Source organism: Ruditapes philippinarum, unplaced genomic scaffold, assembly GCF_026571515.1.
Source record: "Ruditapes philippinarum isolate M1 unplaced genomic scaffold, ASM2657151v2 ctg1923_1_1_1_1, whole genome shotgun sequence".
Taxonomy (NCBI): Eukaryota; Metazoa; Mollusca; class Bivalvia; order Venerida; family Veneridae; genus Ruditapes; species Ruditapes philippinarum.
Window position 1 is genome coordinate 47849 of NW_026858983.1, and position 18316 is coordinate 66164.

Genomic DNA, 18316 nt, shown 5'->3' on the forward strand with positions numbered 1-18316 from the left:
CTTGTTATATTGTCATATATGATAAGGGCATCATAAGAAACATATAGATGTACATATAAGTATGAAATAAATTCTTGAAATATATCTGTTGCGTACTTTAAAAATTTTCGTGGATACTCTCATGTTCATCAGTACGTAAAAATTATGGAATTCCTTACTGTGATCTAATGGTGAGTTTACTTAGCTCCTTTACACTCAAATAAACATAAACCTGGACACATGACCTATAACCTTTTCCTAACCCCGAAACAAATGGAAATTTGAACTGTGTAAAAAATCGATAGCAATAAATGTAAAATTGTTATCTTACAGAAACTAACTCTCCTCAACAAATCATACAATTCTCTCCTACTACTTCTGAATTAAGATCTCATTTTCTTTAATAAAAATAAATTCCTTAGTGTTTACCACTACAAAATCAATACAAATAAATTCCATTGTATAAGTTTTTGATAGGCTGGCCTTTGACTTAAGTATAAAAAAACCAAACAGTGATAGCCCAATTCTGATATTGTATGATGGTCACAAGAGCCACGTATCTCTAGGTTTAGTTGAATGGGCTAGAGAGCAGCACATTATCCTGTTTGTTCTTCCACCGCATTGTTCCCACTTGTTACAGCCGATGGATGTTTCGTGCTTTGGCCCGTTTGAAATTGGTTGGAATGCAGCTTGCCACCAGTATCTGCGAGAGTCAGGGGGTCGCGTTGTTACACGCAATGAGGTAAGCAAGATTGCAAGTAAAGTCTACACTGCTACACTAACACCTATAAACATTCAATCAGCTTTCAAGCGTTGTGGAATTTTTCCATTTAACTCTAGTGTCATCAGTGATGCAGCTATTGCTCCGTCCTTATCATTCCAATCCAGTAATGAAACAAATGCATGTATTGATGTTGCTAAAGATAAGCATGATGAAGCTGACCAAATTGAGGAACCTGTTACAGCAGATGCTAGATTATTCCTTGAGAAAAGAGGTGGACAAATCTTACAGAACGTAACTGTTTCAAAAGTTCGTAAGACACTTAGCAAAGTAGTGGGTGGGAGAGCAATAACAGAGGACTCTGTGTATGATAATATGAAAGATCATATTGCACAACAGAAACAGCCAAAGCCTAAGCCAACTGTCTCTAAAAAGCAAAGAAAGTCCAGAAAAAAAAAATCTGCTGTAACTTTATCACCACAGCCTAGTACCTCAGGTTTAAATAGACACAGGAATGTTGAATTGCCAGCTTCAGATATTTCTGACTCTGATGATGGACAAGATACTGAAAAGTGTTCTGTTTGTAATAGACATACCCCAGCAGACTTAAAATACTGTGTTAGTCTCACATTAATTTCCTGGGGGTGTTGTGATAAATGTGACAAATGGGTCCATTTAAGTTTCTGTTCCCCAGTTAAAGTCCTGAGGAGGAATGACCCCTTCCTGTGCCCTAGGTGCACAGAAGAGGAGTAGTTAAACACACATAGCAGCATAGTGTTGTGTTCTTTTATAAAAAAAATTTAAATGCTAAAAAAAAACGAGAAAAAAAAACATTTAACTTGTTTGTTCAATGTTAAAATTTTAGAGTTTGACATTTTATTATAACTTTTGGACACTAACTGTACCATATAACAACAGCCAATCACAACCGTCGAAAACTATGACATCATCAGACAGGAAGTGGAAGTTGGGTTGCAGTCAGTTTGTTGACCTTTACCGGTAAATGTTTGTTATTTTTGTTTGAAAGTTGGTGTTTTTATGTCGAATTGAATACTTAGTAGTGCAACACATCAATTTTATGATTGCAAAGACATTTAATAGTTATATAGCCCAGTAAATCCTTGCACCGTCGAAAACATAAGAAGCCAGGATAGTAATGAATATTCTACGGCACAAAAACTTTAACCAGAAATCTAATCAAATCAGTGTGATAACTCTAAATCGTTCAGTCAAGCTTAAACTTGTAAAATATAATCAGGAATGCTTGCTTACTATCTAATGTTAGTTTACATTTATCTCTTTTAACAACATTATAATGAACATATCATTGACAGTCATGAACACTAACTCTAACCTTTCTTCCAATGGGAATTCTCTCCCTTGACAATTCAAAAGCTTTGGCAAGAAACATTTGAATTCTGTGTCAACATAAATTACCAAGCTTAAGTTTCCAAGAATGTAAATTTAAAGTTCATCCTTAGACAGGAAAGCTAACTCTCACTGTCATCATCATAATCATCAAAGTTCTCTCCCTGTACTACTTCTGATTGGTGATAGCGCCCCCTACCAGCAAAATCTTCATTGTCTTCTGTAAGCTGTGCAGCAAGGGCGGTAACTGCTGGAGTTGTGGGAGCAACAATTACTTCCTCTTAGCTCTGTTTACCACTACACAAATACAAAATTACATAAGAATGCAACAATTTTTTAATTTCAAACAAAGTGACAATATGTCCATCCTAAAGTATATAGTGAGTGAACAGGTGAAGGTCAACTGAGCATAATGTCACATTAACAGTCAGCATCATTATTCCATAATTCCAAACCTGATACTACTTTTCCGGAACACTGGAATATCAACCCTGAATAGAAAGCCCATCAGTACAAATAAGAATATTATTACCATTTTTTGAAAAAGAATTATTACCAGTATTTCACAAAGTAGATTGAAAAAGTGTAATAATTTTTTTTATAAAGTAATGATATCTTACCTTATACATCTTTGTATTTCATCCAATTACAGAAGTTAAATTCAGCTATACTTGTAATTTAATGCAAATACAATATCAAGGATTTATCTCACTACAGTGTCCATGAAGCAAAACTTATAGACGCTTGCTTGCTTCATGGTTATAAAATAGATAAATATCGCCTTTTTGGCGACAATTTTCATTCATTATCATTTATAAGTCAGTGTGAAAATATGAATTCTAGACTTTTAAGGCTACTCTCCGCACTTTGAAGTTTGGGCTTTTGTTTAATAAAATGTCATTAAAAGAAAAAATTTCGCCACAAGTACGGCATGTACATTTATATGGAACTAGATGATTAATATATGTCTTTTGTGACAAAAAATCATATGAGTAAAGTTTTTGCAATATTTATGATGCTGTTATTTTGAACCGTTTTAACGTTTTATTCTGTAAGTATTAACTTAAATTTTGAACACTCCTGTTAACTAATTGCAAGTAGATCCCTTCTGCAATCGATTGCTGCATAGGAAATTATGAATTATGATCATTGAAAATTATGTTGATACTAAAGAGACAAAAAAGAAGCAAATATATAGGTAATCCGGTTAAAAAACTGACATTTAGAAAGGTCTACCTGCATCAAGCTGTTTAACTTGGTTTAAACATATTTTTATTCGATATATTTACATTATGATGATCAATATTTACACAATACAACTTGCTGTGATAATAGGGTTGTTTATATCTGTGAAAAGTGAAACATAACATAAGGTCACAGTTATCTTGTGAAAACTTCAAATTTTACTTCCATGTTATATTTAATAACTGTAAATAAATATGATTTCTTAGTCCAAATTTGTGTGAGAGGGAAGCTTTAAAAGATTTTAAGATTTAATCATTGTGTGAGAGAGAAGCTTGAAAAGATTTTAAGATTTAATCATTCAGGCATCTTGTCTGGTATATACCGTATTTAGTATGTGATCTAACACTTTTTTTAGTCTCACTCTAATTTAAAATATGATAAACGAGATCATAAGCTTTTACGCTAAATATAACTTTTAATGAATGAGATTTAAATTCCTAACTTTAACTTCAGAATTGTGTACACAAGGTTTATTGTATTTCAATATAAAAAACAAATATAAGCTGCAATCAAGCAGTCTCTGTTAAATGAATGGATGAACAGATAAGGATAACAAATATCTTTTGAAATTCAGGCGAACACAAAAATACTCAAATAATATCTTAGAAGCCCAATTATATATTCCACTATCATAATGAGTTTTTAACAATAGGCAAAATGGTCGTCTGTATCTAGGCTGTTGTATGGATTTTAACTTACACCAAGAATTTAGATAAATGGCATATGAAAACAACATAAAGGTAATCAGCCACATTTCCTTATACCATGCCGTTATTTTTGTTTTTATTTAAGACTCCGTCACACAAATTTTGTATGGTTTTTTATCACACACCCGTGCCGATTTTGCGACTCCGTAAATATGGCATTGCACGGCCGTGCATATATTTTGACGTGACACAATTAGCGTTATTCAAACATAGTGTAAAGACGCGCTAAATGTTAGCGTTATACTATAGAAGCGTCAATGAAAAATGACTCTTATTTTACCTTAAACGGTCTTTATTTTGGGTATGTGATAAATAGGATATTCAATTCGTGTAACTTCATTACTGAATTTATTGCACTCGTTAAATAAAATAAAATTTTATTCAACTCGTGCAATAAATTCAGTATTGAACTTACACTCATTCAATATCCTCTATATATCATAAACATGATGCTCAACTTAAGATTTATCAATTTTGTAAGTTCCATTATTTATAAAGATATTACCGAAATAAATATTTCATGTAAATAAAGGGAGGTAATAAAAATGTATTTCCTATAAAGGCAAAGTCATTTGTTTTTTCAATAATGATTACATATAATATGTAAAAATATTTGCAGTACATATTTTACATAGTATTCGATGTTTGAAATTGTTTTATAAGCATAATAATGCACATATAAATCATTTCACTTGAGTGTGTTATACAACCGTAATTACAACATACACGATCTTTAAAGAATTATCATGTAACATTACATTGATTTAACTAAATCATTAAACAGTTTAAAGAATTTAAAAAAGAGGTTTTCTTTTATATAATAAATTATAGGAATATATCCAAATGACTTTTGTTATTGCTTGATTGCTAGAATTAATTTCTTAGCTTCAATAGAAAAATCATGTTTGGCTGATGACCAAAATGATAAGAGATAATAACTTGAGAAAATACATTTAACAAGTTGCACAACCACTTCCCTCTGAACCGCCCCGGATTTTGCTACTAAATAGTGTACCGTTACGGTAATAAGTGTATAGCGTGATATTTTTAGCTGTGAAATTCCAAAATCTGTTTCTATTTATAGTCAAAATGGGTTTCTGGTTTGAATCACTCATTCATAGGAAAATGTTTCTTCGTGTGTTAATATCGGATTGTTTTTAGTAACAAATTGGACTAACGTATTAAAAGGGAACACTCCCACTTGAAAAACATGAATTTTCTGAGCAATGTATTATTCTGCAAATATATCTACTAAAACTTATTTTATTTAAAACTATGCTGAAATGGATTAACGGATTATACACTATTCGTCAAAGGACTCATTGTTCAAACACAGACTTTATAATTGGACTAGTGTAGTACCTTTTAGTAAATCAATAGTGTTAGAAGGAAATCATTGTTAAAAGAGGTAAAACATATTTTATCATATTTCTCAAGGGCTTTGCAACTAATTGTACTACGCGACGAGATATTGTGATATTTTCGTGTCTGGGCAATATCTCGCCTCTAAAGCGAGATTCTGTCCCAGAACGAAAATATCTCAGAAACAAGCTTTGGGACGTCAATAAATTTTGACTAGATTGAATAGACACTGTTTCTTCTATTTCTCTTAAATGTTTGTTTTAATTTTTTCTTTGCTAAATTCATCAACTTATTATATTCGTCATTGTTCATAAAATATGTAAGCATGTATGAATACAGTGTAACTTCTGAAAACCGAACACCTCTGAGACTAGCAAAGAAGCTCGGAATTTGGAAGTTTCCGGAATTCATAAGTTCTGAGTTATCTAAACAAGTAAAATTGTTAAAGTAAGACATAATGAAAAAATGAGGCTGAATAGATTTAACAAGCGGCAAAATTATAGGACTTTTAAAAAGTTAATTGTTTTATTATAAATTTCATTATCACCTATCACTGACTTTGTTGATACAACAGCATATCACAATTTATCCTTAAATATATAACATGGAGTATCTACTATTAACTTGTAATCTTTTATTTTTCATCAAATTATTCTTTTCAAGTTTTTTTTTAACTTTCAAACTTTAATCAAGTGTTTTTAAGCTCCTAAAAATGTAAAGTTAAATGGTAACTGATCATTGGAAGATACTGACATTTGAAGATTTTACAATCACAAGTATAATATTCCCTTACCCCATTTCAATATCCGGATTTTGGAAGTTAATTTGAATTGATATAACCCAAATTTCACCAAACAATCATTCGGAACCCAGAAAAATGTTCGTATTTCAGAAGTGAACGGATTTTAGATTCGGAATTCGGAAGTTACACTGCATATTGTTTTTGCTCAAAAGTGATTATCCTTTCTTTTGCAAATAAGTCACTTTATTATATATGTATATTTTACCGGTTTGTCTATTGTTAATATTCACAGTATTAAACTGTTTCACAATGTTGTAAGCTGATTTTAATTTTTCAATAATTTCTATTTGTAGCAACAAAACGGAAATTCGAAATTTTCTGTCTCATGCGTAAATTTGATTTACCAGATATAAATGTCATTTTACTATTAAATATATCTATTATTGTTTTCCACTTAAATTATATCTAATACACTATCACCTTATATATATATATATTAATAAAAATGTCAGCTGATTTAATTCCTTACGATATTTGTAGCTACATTTGGAATATTAAAATTTTCTTTCTCATGCTTAAATGCACCTAGGAATGATTTATCAGATGTAAACTTTATTTTGTTATCAAATATATCTATCATTGTTTTCCACTTAAATTATACCGTATAAGTGTTTTTTTCTGCGGTGACTTTATTTCTGCGTTTTCTGCGGTCAGTTTCAGCACCGCAGAAATAAAAACCGCAGAATATTTCTCCTTGTTTGTTTTTTTGGCTTGCAGCCACGGCTGCAAGCCATTTGTTTTGAATAACTTGTTCCGGTAAGGTGGTTTCCTGTTTCCAATTGTTAGTGCATGATTGAACGGGAAACCAGCTGCAATCGTGCCAATCGCAACTTTTCGCCCTTTTCCGTCACTCTTTGGATAAATGATAATAGCCGATGTAGTTCCGATTGCAATCGTGACAATTCGGTCGATTCCGTCATATTGCGGAATCAGACGAAGTAATATTACGGAAATCTAAGCTATTTTAGTTACTTCGGTAATCCAAGTTTGTTTATATAAATAGGATTTCCATTTCTCCTTGATTTATCGGTTTAAACCGTAATAAATTATAAACGAAATTGTTCCGTTTCAATTGTTTTTCAAGACGCAAAAGTTAGTTCTTTTATAATTGTTTTTTGTCTGTATTAGTTTTATACAATAGAGAATGGTGACTGTAGTAGTATTCCGTCTTCAAAGGGTGGTCCTGCTTACCTAATCACGCATGATCGAGTTATATTTAGATCTACTGAACGCAATTCAACTTCTTGGTGAGGTAATTTAAAAATAGCCCATGCATATCATTAACCTTGTCACGTGCTGATCTACAGATAGAGCATCGTATTTGTGATCGTGTAACATAGTTGATACATGCTTATTAATTGGTACCACGTAACGAAGTATTTTAGTGCATTTACTTGTCTATAAAGCAAACGAATGATTTCTCTGCGAAAAAGTGGAAATGAAATGTGCACACTTGTTTCCCTTCAGTATGAAAGATAGATCTCCACGTTTGAATTTTTACGATTGATCATTTTCTTTATTAGCTTTATACAATAGAGAATAGATTTCAAATCGTTTTGACAAAAAAATATTCGTTTTTCCAAAAAAAATACCCAACTAAATAAACCCTTTATGATATACAAATACCGTTATTCAAAAAAATTGTGATAATAAATTGAAACCAAACAAATAAAAACGATTTTAAAGGGTTGGGATGAAGGCACAACTGTGCAGGCCTTTCCTTTTAAAAGGAAACTTTAATTATTTTTATTTTTAACGATATATGTCCTACATTATGACCTGTTTCATCTAAAGTAATAACGACTAACGGATTATAACGGGTCATCGAGTTATATAAAATTGCTTTCGGCTAAGTATGTAATATGTGATGTTAGGATGTACCTATTGTTAATTATGCCAATTTATGAAAAAGATATTTAAACATCATAGTGTTTGCCTGTACGCTAAAAAGGTTTGTTAACCACTAAATCATTAAAACCATTTTAACCCTTATACTGCTAAATAATCGTCGTATACATTAATTGTTGTCTGATTTACGATAAACTTCTATTAATTTTATTAAATCAAAGATACTATCGGGGTATATTTTTCACACGTCATTTCACGCTTATCAAAAGATGCATACTGTCTATTGTTGCACATTATATTTGTTTGCAAGCAAACAATATAATTATTTGTAATTACTATATAGTTTTGCAGTGACGAAGATAAACAAAATTTTAATACGGATGTGTACATGCAAATAAAATAGTTACAGTAATGTGAATTAGACTTTGATAAGATGAGCCGCAGAATTTAAATCACGTTTTGTCCAAAGACTATGCCGCAGAAATAAAGTCCGCAGAAATAAAAACATGCCAAAATGTGATTTGTCAAAATATATTGACGTGCCAAAGCTTGATTCTGATATATTTTCGTTCTGGGCGAGATATTGCCCAGATACGAAAATAGCACAATATCTCGTCGCGCAGTACAATTTGATATGCTTTGAACTTATATATCCACGTAATTCATTTAGCTATTTTTAGAAATGTTTCTTTAAATAGTGTATCGTGTGATATCTTTAGCTGTAAAATTCCCATAGCTGTATCTGTTTATAATGAAAATGGTTTTCCATCTGATAAGTTGTTAAAATCATTTCCGCTACGTTACTCATACTACGAAGCGAAAGGTAGAAGGGCGTCAGTTAGGATATAATCTTAATGAGAAAGGTAAAATCTATTTTAAAATTACTCCTTGTGTAGCCTTGTTAAACTCACTTGATTATAGCTCATTTAATTTCACTGTAACGTATAAAATACTTATGTATAAAACCGGACAGATATTGGAAAAGATTAACGTTAAAATATAATGAAATACAAATTTATAAAGATTGGTCAAAGCGTAATTTGTCGAGAAATTTAGTCTGAAATAGGTATGAAATTTATCCATATTTTACAATTCACTATTTTTTTTCTCATGAAAAAAAGTCATTAAAAGATACCCTAGCATAAGGTGAATATATTAGACATTACTGTTATATCAGTACAATTAATTATAAACTTTATAACTATCTATTCTTGCCTATTTTAACTGTTATAAAACCGGTTTTACCTGAGATAATCACTCAATTTATTTCCTCGTGAACGATGTCATGAAAGATACCCTAGCATAAGATGAATAATAAGACATTACTGTTATATCAGCGAAATATTTTATAAACTTGTAATTGTCTTTTTTTGCCAATTTTAACTGTAATAAAACCGGGTTTACCTTAGATAATCCTGGTTGTGCTATTTATTCTATATAAAAATACTTTAAAAAACGTGCAGCAATAATTTAACTATATTGAACTATAAAAATGGAGTATAACTGATACTTTGATAAGTAACTTTTGCACATTATTTAATTGATATTTATCAACATTTGTATAACTTTTGCTAATTTAATCCATGCACATTTTTTTCTACAAAAATTAAGAAACAAATAATGCTATTTGTATATATTTATAATGGGTTTCCTTAATTATTACTTTTCCATTTTAAAGATGGCAGACAAATATTATAGACTTGTTTGCTTTGTGGTAGACATATGTGCTGACGTATTAAGGAAATATTTTGTCAAACTTGCCAAAACTGATGCTGGGAACACTTATACATCAGTCGATGCATACCTATCTCACAGACATTGGGATGTGATGCAATTATTTAATAACAAAAAGCTCAGGAGAGATCAGTATGATTTAGTGTATCCTGTTAACGGCACCACTGATGAAAACCAATGGGACATCTCAATACTGGTAACATTGATAACAGAACTTTTTGCCGCACGCTTGCAGCCACTCGAAATCTTCGCGTTGAAAACTGAAATTCGAGAGATTCGGAATGAGTTGCAGCATAACCCAAATACTGGCAATATTTCAAATGATGACTTCGATGATTATTGGGGACGATTGGACTCTTCTATTAGGCTTATTGCAAAGAACGCGCTTGATCCAAATGATCAAGCATCCTTACTACGGAAAATAAATCAGGTACAATGTAATCATCTACCGAATCTCATTGACTGTTTACGTATTTGGCATGAAGACACCTCTAAGCAGTTGTTAAACATTATGAATGAAGTGCAGGCAAATGCCGAAGAAACAACTTCCATACTCAGACAAGTGACGGTCCAGAAACCAGGACCTTCAGGTAGGTTTCACAATCATACATCAACTCAAGGTTTATATTGCCATGTATTTTTATTTTTTATAAGATCATGTCTTAGTATTAGTTCTTATTTATTGCAATCAACATTAACATTTGATATGATAAGCTAAGTGAAATTATTGAAACTTTTCAAAGTTATATGAGTCAATTTGTTTACACAAATCTCAAAATTGTATATATTTTTTTTATTTTACTTATTTTCGACATTGTTCGGAAAATTAAAACCTAATTGATGTTTCGGTTTATTGGAAATTGATATACTTTACTTCAGGGGACAAAAATAAAAGAATCAAAGTTGCTGATGATATTCTGGCACGGCTACAAGGTAGGTTTATAAATAAAGAAACAACTTTCGAATAGTAATATCTACATTACTTTTCAACGTTCAATGGAGACATTTGTATTCTCTTCGAATCTGATTATATATTCTCATCTAATCTGGTCTGATCTAATACATTACTTCAAAAAATATATATAACAATATATTTTTGATAAAAAAAGTAAATATAAGTACGTTTGTTATTTTTGCTAATTATATGTTTCACGAGGGCGTTTGGTGCATACAATCATTTTCTATTTGTAAGCGGGGTTTGAGTCAACGATGAAAGAACTAACAGACGATTTCAACCCACCAAATGAAGTGACAGATATTCGAGCTAAACTGAGAGATTGCCATCATGTGGTTGTAACAGGATGCAACAATAGTCGTTACTTTGAGACCGCTCTTGCAGCAGTAAAGGGGATGGACTATAATCACAAACGAAGGGTAGAAATGCACACGTCGTCTGATTGGCGGCACATTGACCCTGAAGATGTAGACTTGGTTATATGTAGAGATCCTTTTGGAAGAATTTCTTATGATGAAAGCAAAGCAAAAGCCATGGAAGATATATTTACAAGCATGAAGCATTCAACAAAGAGTGATAATGGCGATAAAGCCTTGGACATTGTCATAGTAACAGACCTTAAGATATTGCAAGAGTGTAAATTGCGTCATGACCATGAAATCTTAGACGAAGTGGTGAAGGTGTTTACTGATACAAGTGCAAGCCAACCGGCTGACCTTATTATAGGTAAATTATTTGTTATACAATTGTTTGATAAAATATAACACACATGTACTTGTAAATCTTTCCTATCAATATTTTAAGTGAGAAATTGTTATCTTATTACTCAATGTGTTTGATTTTCACAAACCAGAATCATTTATCATTTCAGGACGTGGAATTCAAAATCAATACGCACAATCGTCTTTGGTATCCAAAAATTTGGTAGGTAAGTTGCTTTGTTTTTTTACTTAGATCTATAGGATGGGAGCGAGGCTGGCGCACAGTTAAATCTGGATCATATCTTCGACACACATGGGGAGATTTATGTATAATAATATACAGATGTTCATCTCCAAAAGACATAGTTTCACGCGCATGAACCAGATCTCTAATGTCACACTTAGAGGTCAGAAAGAAAACCATTCGGGTAAGTAAATTTCTGCATGCATTGCAAGATTTTGAAATAATTTAGCATAAATCTTTTACAACATTACGATGCTGAGTATTATGCGTAAAAATGTCTCTTAAATATATGTTGATGTCTATGGATACCTAGTTTTTAAGGGATCATACTTCAAATATTCAAATCAATGAGACTTGGTATTGCCAACAAATCAAGGTCAAAATATGAAAGGTCAATGTCACCAAATAAAAAAATAGACAGATTTTGTCCAGAGCATATGTTACATTCTACATTACTCGGAGGATTTCGTAGGGTCTCTTCTATGATGGGACTGCAAAACACACAGACGCAGCAAAATAATGAAATAAAGAATCACAAAGTCAGATATTATGTTTTTATATAAATAATTGTGTTTCAAATCAGCAGTGCATTCTATAAACATGCAAAATTTTCAAAATCATGAAACAAACGATGAATGAGAAAATGAAGAATGAAGATACATCAATACACTTAATTTTGTAAATTACCTTCAAATCACACAGAGACAGCGAAATAATAAAATAAAGAATCACAAATTCAGATGTTACGTTTTCACATAAGCAACTGTACATCAAATCTGTAGTGCGCATGCGTGGCGGTAAATTACGAGCGAAATGTTGAGGCCTATCACCATAGTTTAGTTAATAGTTAGTGTATGATAAATGAGTAATGAAAATGAGGCTATGGGAGTAAATATGAATTAAAAAAAAAGATGAAAAGGGGAAAGACAAGGAAGAATATATTTATTCAATATATTTATTTGATAATAAATTACCCTGTGAGATCTTTACATGCATGACCATATCTTGATATTACTTGCTAAATGGGTTTGCGTGAATGAAGCAGGTCACTTGGTCAATTCACAGTCAGAAAGAAATTGTGTATATACAGGATTTTGAGACTTGAATGAGGGATTATACCACAAATGTTCACAATCGCGATACTGAGAATGACAATTATATGCAGATCAATGTCACTAAAAATGATTGAATGTAAAGATTTTTTCCGGAGTATATCTTTTACATGTATGAAGGGATCTTAGTATTTCTACTACTTGACATGAAGCAGTATCTTAGTCACAGGTCAAACTTAGCGGTCCCATGTAATATAACATTCCACTGTTAACTTGTTGCAAATGTTCACATTGTAAGGCATCATGTGCTGTGTACAATTTAGGTCCCTATAGCCAAGGTCAATGCTACATACAGAGGTCAAAATTCAAGTGAGTATCGACTATTTCTTCGTCTTGAAAAAGATTTTTTAATGAGACTGTTCACCATGATGAAATTCAATGATTTTTAATGGTGTGTTTTTGCTTGCTATTTTTATATTTAAGTGATGACGAAGAATTTTTTGAGGGAATATCAGGTGTTCAGCCTCCAAGTGGATGCGAATGTTATCAAGACAGCGAAAAAGAAGTTCAAGGCATGTAAAGCAATAGTCTTAACAGGGCCTAAGAAAAATGGTAAAACTTCTGTAGCTGTTGCGTTGGCGTCTGTTTATGAATCATCCCAATGTTTACTTCTGAAGAAACCAAGTGATGTCAATTACATTGACTTTACAAACAGCTGCTTGGTTATCATTGACGAATTCGCTGGAAAATATCGTTATGAAAAAAATGATGTGTACGAATGGTACAACATGTTTGATCACCTGTACAGAGCAGTTATAGCAGGGAATTTTAACGTGGTAATAACTTGTGAAAAGGGTAAACTAGAAAACTGTATCAACGAAATTGGACGGCATGCCATTCTTGACCACGTGGTGGAAGTACCTTTACAAACAACTTTCGTTAAATTAGAGGTTACTGAACGTAAGTTGAGCCTATCGCGTAGTGTTATATATCGTAGCATCGCTGTATTGCTTTCAATACTTATTTTTATTTAATGATACAGTTACTACATCTGTGACCTGTTATGTCATGTCAAGGTGAAGATTGAAAAATATACATATCAAAATAATTGACGCTTATGTCGATTCTGGCGGAAATATAATTTGTCTTTGATGCATGCCATTGAAGGCATATATTTTGACAAGTGTCAGGTTTCTTGTATAGTTTATAGAAATTTGATGTTTTTTAAAGATATACAATGGTGTTTAATTGTTTGTATTGAAGATGACATTTCTCATTTTCTCTTAGGACTAGAACATGGACATGTGTATGGACCGATAGACACTACAAATCATTCTATAGGCACCATATCAAATACCACAATGTCTAAGAACTACCTTCCACCATTGTCAGTGGTACCGTCACATGCGCCATTCTTGCTGTCAAGTCATAACACGATTCCGGTTTCAACAGGGAATAATTCACTTCAAGGTACAGCACGAACGGAATTTTTGTCTAAAATGAAATGTATATGTTATGCCATTACATTTTGACCAGTGCTAGGTTTCTAGTAATTAATTTTTTTTAAGTAATCTTCTCTTGAATATACAATGACATGTCTCTTTTTTTCTTTTTAATACAGGACTAGAATATGGTCATGTGTCTGGACAGTCACTCGATACAAATCATTCTTTAGGCACCATATCAAATACCGCACTGTCTAAGAACTACACAACACCATTGTCAGTGATACCGTCACAAGAGCCAATCTTGCTTCCGATTTCTACAGAAAATACGTCACTTCAAGGTAGAGCACAAAGGGAAGATTTGTCTCAACTTAATTATCATTTATATTAATAAGATTAATATTCAAAACAGTTATTATAATAATGAGCTACTATCAATCCTCGCGGAAGGCAGCGGAACAGAAACAGCTGTATATAGTTTTGGCGCAGTTAGTCTGGTTGCTTATACTTTCATCTGTTCGTTTTACAGTCCATCATTGTTTTAATTTCAAACATAACACTACAGCTCATTTAGTAATAAAACTTAAACTCCAGATCTTACTGGGCACAAGTGCAGTGCATCTGTATAATTATTAAACCTAATAAGTATATATAAGTTATTATGGAGTGACGCATTAAATAAGAAGTGAAGCAGCTCTTCACGCCATAACTTATTCGCCATTGTCCTTGGTTTTACTACTTATCTCTTTATTTCTTCATTTTGTTTAAAATATAACATTTAAATCAATTGCATTATCAAACTAAAACAAAATAGTGCACATATGTCATTGTGAGATACAGATTTTCAGTTTTCCATCTGGCTATAAAAGTAGTTTTGAGTTATTTAATCAAATATAATCAAACTCTGATTCTGCATTTTAGCTAAGGCCCTTTATAGATTATCAAAAGAAATACTATGTGTATTAATAATAATACCGGTATAAGTGCAAGATTTAAACTTATCTTGGAGTACGTTTGTATGTCTTTAAGGAAATATTCACATCAATATTCAGTGAAGAACGCACGTATCTTTATGAATTACTTCAATTTTACACGTAGATAATACTAGATATAACCCTTTATTAAAAAAATATTGTCCTCCTTTTTTATATTGATTTATTTGGGTTTTTTTTGTTACATAAATGTTTACTAGTGACAAATTAATGACTTTAAAATGCAGTTCTAATCCACAAAGTTAATATTTAAGTTATATTCATCCTTGTCTACTTTAATTCAATCAATCACTTTCAATTCACCATATTCACTTGTCGATTCAAACCATTATTATCATTAAGGAAGGCATAGAATTACCCTTATTTATTACCCTCAAAATATATGTACATGAAAATTTCATTTCAGGAATACAAAATCAAAAATGCAGTTGAAAAAGGGATTAAAAAAGGGCCCAAAATAAAAAACATTTTTTTGGTCATCCCTTTTTTAGCTTTTTGATCCCTATTTTTCCTGTATTAAAACCTTTCCTATTTTTCCCCACTAGCCAAAAGGAATAATCCGAAAATTTTAGGGAAAATAGGGGTGTCTATATGAAAGGGGTTTGCGGATTTCTCCCATTTCGTTTTTGCCCCCCGGAAATTTCGAAGACACAAAAATTTTTACCTATTTGTCTTTTTTAGACTTTTCTTTATTAAATTATAAAATTGATTTTTTAAAAATATTTTCCCTCATCTGGAAGGGGTTAGTTTAAATTAATATATATATTTCCCAGTTTAAAAACATTACATGAAAAGACATAAAATGGTTTTTAAAATTTTTTTGATTTCATTTTAAATCAAAATTCATGTTATGCGAATACATAGTCAGAGAAAAGTCTTGGCTCTCCATATTATAAAAATAACTATTCATTCTAATTTTCATATATTGAGGATACCGAATGAGTGCAGGAACCTATAGTAGACAACGCTAACAATTACACTACAAGTAAAATGGTTTCCTGCGGGGAACATTTATAATGATTTAAAGATATTTCATTTAACTATTTTCAACATTGTTTGGGGAAAAAAAATAGAAATAAAATAACGTTGTATCAGGAATATAGTTGACAATAATCGATCAATAGAAGAAGGTCTTTGGTCTTGGTCGAAAATAAAACAATATTTCTGTTTAAGAAAATGATTGAATACCTTTGTATGAATAATTTCGTGCAAAATAAAATAAAGTAAACACACAAGTTTACGCAGAAAATATCTCTATCTTTTATGGCAGATGCCACAAACGAATGTTTTAATTCTGTGGATTTTCACTGTAAACAATTTATTGTTTGTAAAATCTCAGATAGATATTAAAGAAACATTGATAATTTACAAACACATCATGCAAGTTTTTCCACCTTAAACGGTAAAATAATAATAGAAAATTAGAAATATCACGAAGAGTGTTATGTTCTTAATTAGGTCTAATTCGGACTAATTCCCTTAGCCATTGTGTACACCGGTCATTTAAGAGACCGGTGTATCCGTAACGAACCGGGAAACGGTATTTAGTTGGGTTTTTCCCAAATTTTGGGGTAAATTTAAACCCAAAAAAAGGGGGTTTATGTTTTAACCCCGGACCCGCTTGGAAAACTTTTATTCCCGGCCCTATAAAAATGTCAAAAATTTTTAAAAAACCAATTTTTTAAAAGGGAAAACTTTCTTTTTTAGAGAAAAAAAGGGGAGATTTCTTCATAAATTGACACAGTCGGGGGTTTTATAAATCTATTTAAACTTCCGTTTTATGCAATGAAAAAACCCCTTTAAAACGGGGCAGTTTTATAATATGTTTTTAAACCGAAAAGGACTTCAAGAAAAAAATTATACAGGGGCCATGCAATAAAATTTTTTTAAGGTTTCAAAAGGGGCAGGGGGTTTTTTTTTTAAAAAATAAAATTGACAAATTTGCCAAAACATTTTAAAAAAAAATTTACTTGGCAAAATCAACACTACCCGGGGCTTGGCAGATTTACGGCGCCAAGAACAACGTTGCATAAGTGTTCTTACAAATGTACACTTCGTTAAAACTTCTCCGTGTGCCTAAAAAAAAATGTTTGTGCTAGTACCAATGTAGGAAAGACAATGTGCTACCCATTTTTATGATAAAATGGATGGTGCGACAATGATTTTTTTTCTATTTAATTTCACAACATCACTTACGACGACGTTATTTGTCAAGGAAGTGGCTATTCGAAAGGACCCGTACATTAGCCACAAATTCTAGCTATACGTGAGTCACTAATTGCTAGTCGTCCGTCAATTTTTTAACATAATACATAAGGGGCAATTATGAAGTCAGTAACATGTATGCTTATTTTTTTCATACATGAACATGTTGCTTTAAAAAAATTCATCGAATGGTATAAAAAAATATTTTCATGTCAGCCACAAGATGAGAAATAAATTGGTATTAATAAAAAAACTTTTCTGTTGATCATGTACATTTTTCTTTTTTTGACAATACAATTTAAAAACGTATAAGCTTAATTTAATTATGTAATAACACTATGATGCGACATTATTTGCATTACATTCATAAACACAGCACACACGTTAGCGTTACATAGGCGCTTCAAAGAAAAAATGACTCTTTTTATTAGTGTGACAAAAAAAATATATTCATGCACATTCAATGCTAAAATTAAAGAATTTACTCGTTGAATAAAACAATATAATTCTCGCCATTTATTGAACTCAATTAATTACACAATATAATACTCGCCAGAAAATGAAAATAGGATTTAATCTACACTCATACAATATCCTCCATGCGATTAACCAAAATAAACATTAATATTTATCTTAAAACATTTAGTTTCTCCGGAACATTCATTTGCTTATTGTGCATTATCGCATTAATTAGGCAATTATACCTTAAGGTATTAATTTTCAGTCTTCTTATCTGATTTAATAATATAAAGCTTACAAATACCAGCAATTTAAAGCTCTCTGACGTCAAATGCAGAAGTTACTTCGTATTTTTATAACTCCTCATATATCAAGTAAATATGAGCTCATATTAAGGGACGACCATTTTATATACATGCACTTTATTTAATAAATGTGTTATTTCTTCAATACTTTAATACACAACTTACTTCAGTTGTTTACAAATACTCAAATAT

At 31.4% G+C, this 18316-nt stretch overlaps 2 protein-coding genes across 15 annotated transcripts in view; one reads left to right on the plus strand and one right to left on the minus strand.

Annotated features, from left to right (window-relative positions):
- Window positions 1-18316, plus strand: part of LOC132754861 (uncharacterized) — a 103527-nt gene that overhangs the window by 44626 nt on the left and 40585 nt on the right. For 3 of the 11 annotated variants that reach the window (XM_060745604.1, XM_060745605.1, XM_060745601.1), the window contains exons 2-7: window positions 9711-10356; window positions 10646-10699; window positions 10959-11447; window positions 11593-11649; window positions 13202-13678; window positions 14006-14188. The exons of 4 other annotated variants lie outside the window; for them this stretch is intronic. In XM_060745604.1, the coding sequence (XP_060601587.1) occupies window positions 9711-10356; window positions 10646-10699; window positions 10959-11447; window positions 11593-11649; window positions 13202-13678; window positions 14006-14188 (1906 nt within the window). Of the gene's footprint in view, window positions 1-5131; window positions 5429-8674; window positions 8896-9710; window positions 10357-10645; window positions 10700-10958; window positions 11448-11592; window positions 11650-13201; window positions 13679-14005; window positions 14189-14339; window positions 14505-18316 lie in introns of those variants that run through there. 4 more of the 11 variants (XM_060745607.1, XM_060745603.1, XM_060745599.1 and 1 more) reach the window with 4 other exon arrangements.
- LOC132754864 (solute carrier family 12 member 8-like) overlaps window positions 1-18316 on the minus strand; it is a 115070-nt gene that overhangs the window by 22495 nt on the left and 74259 nt on the right. The window lies entirely within an intron of this gene.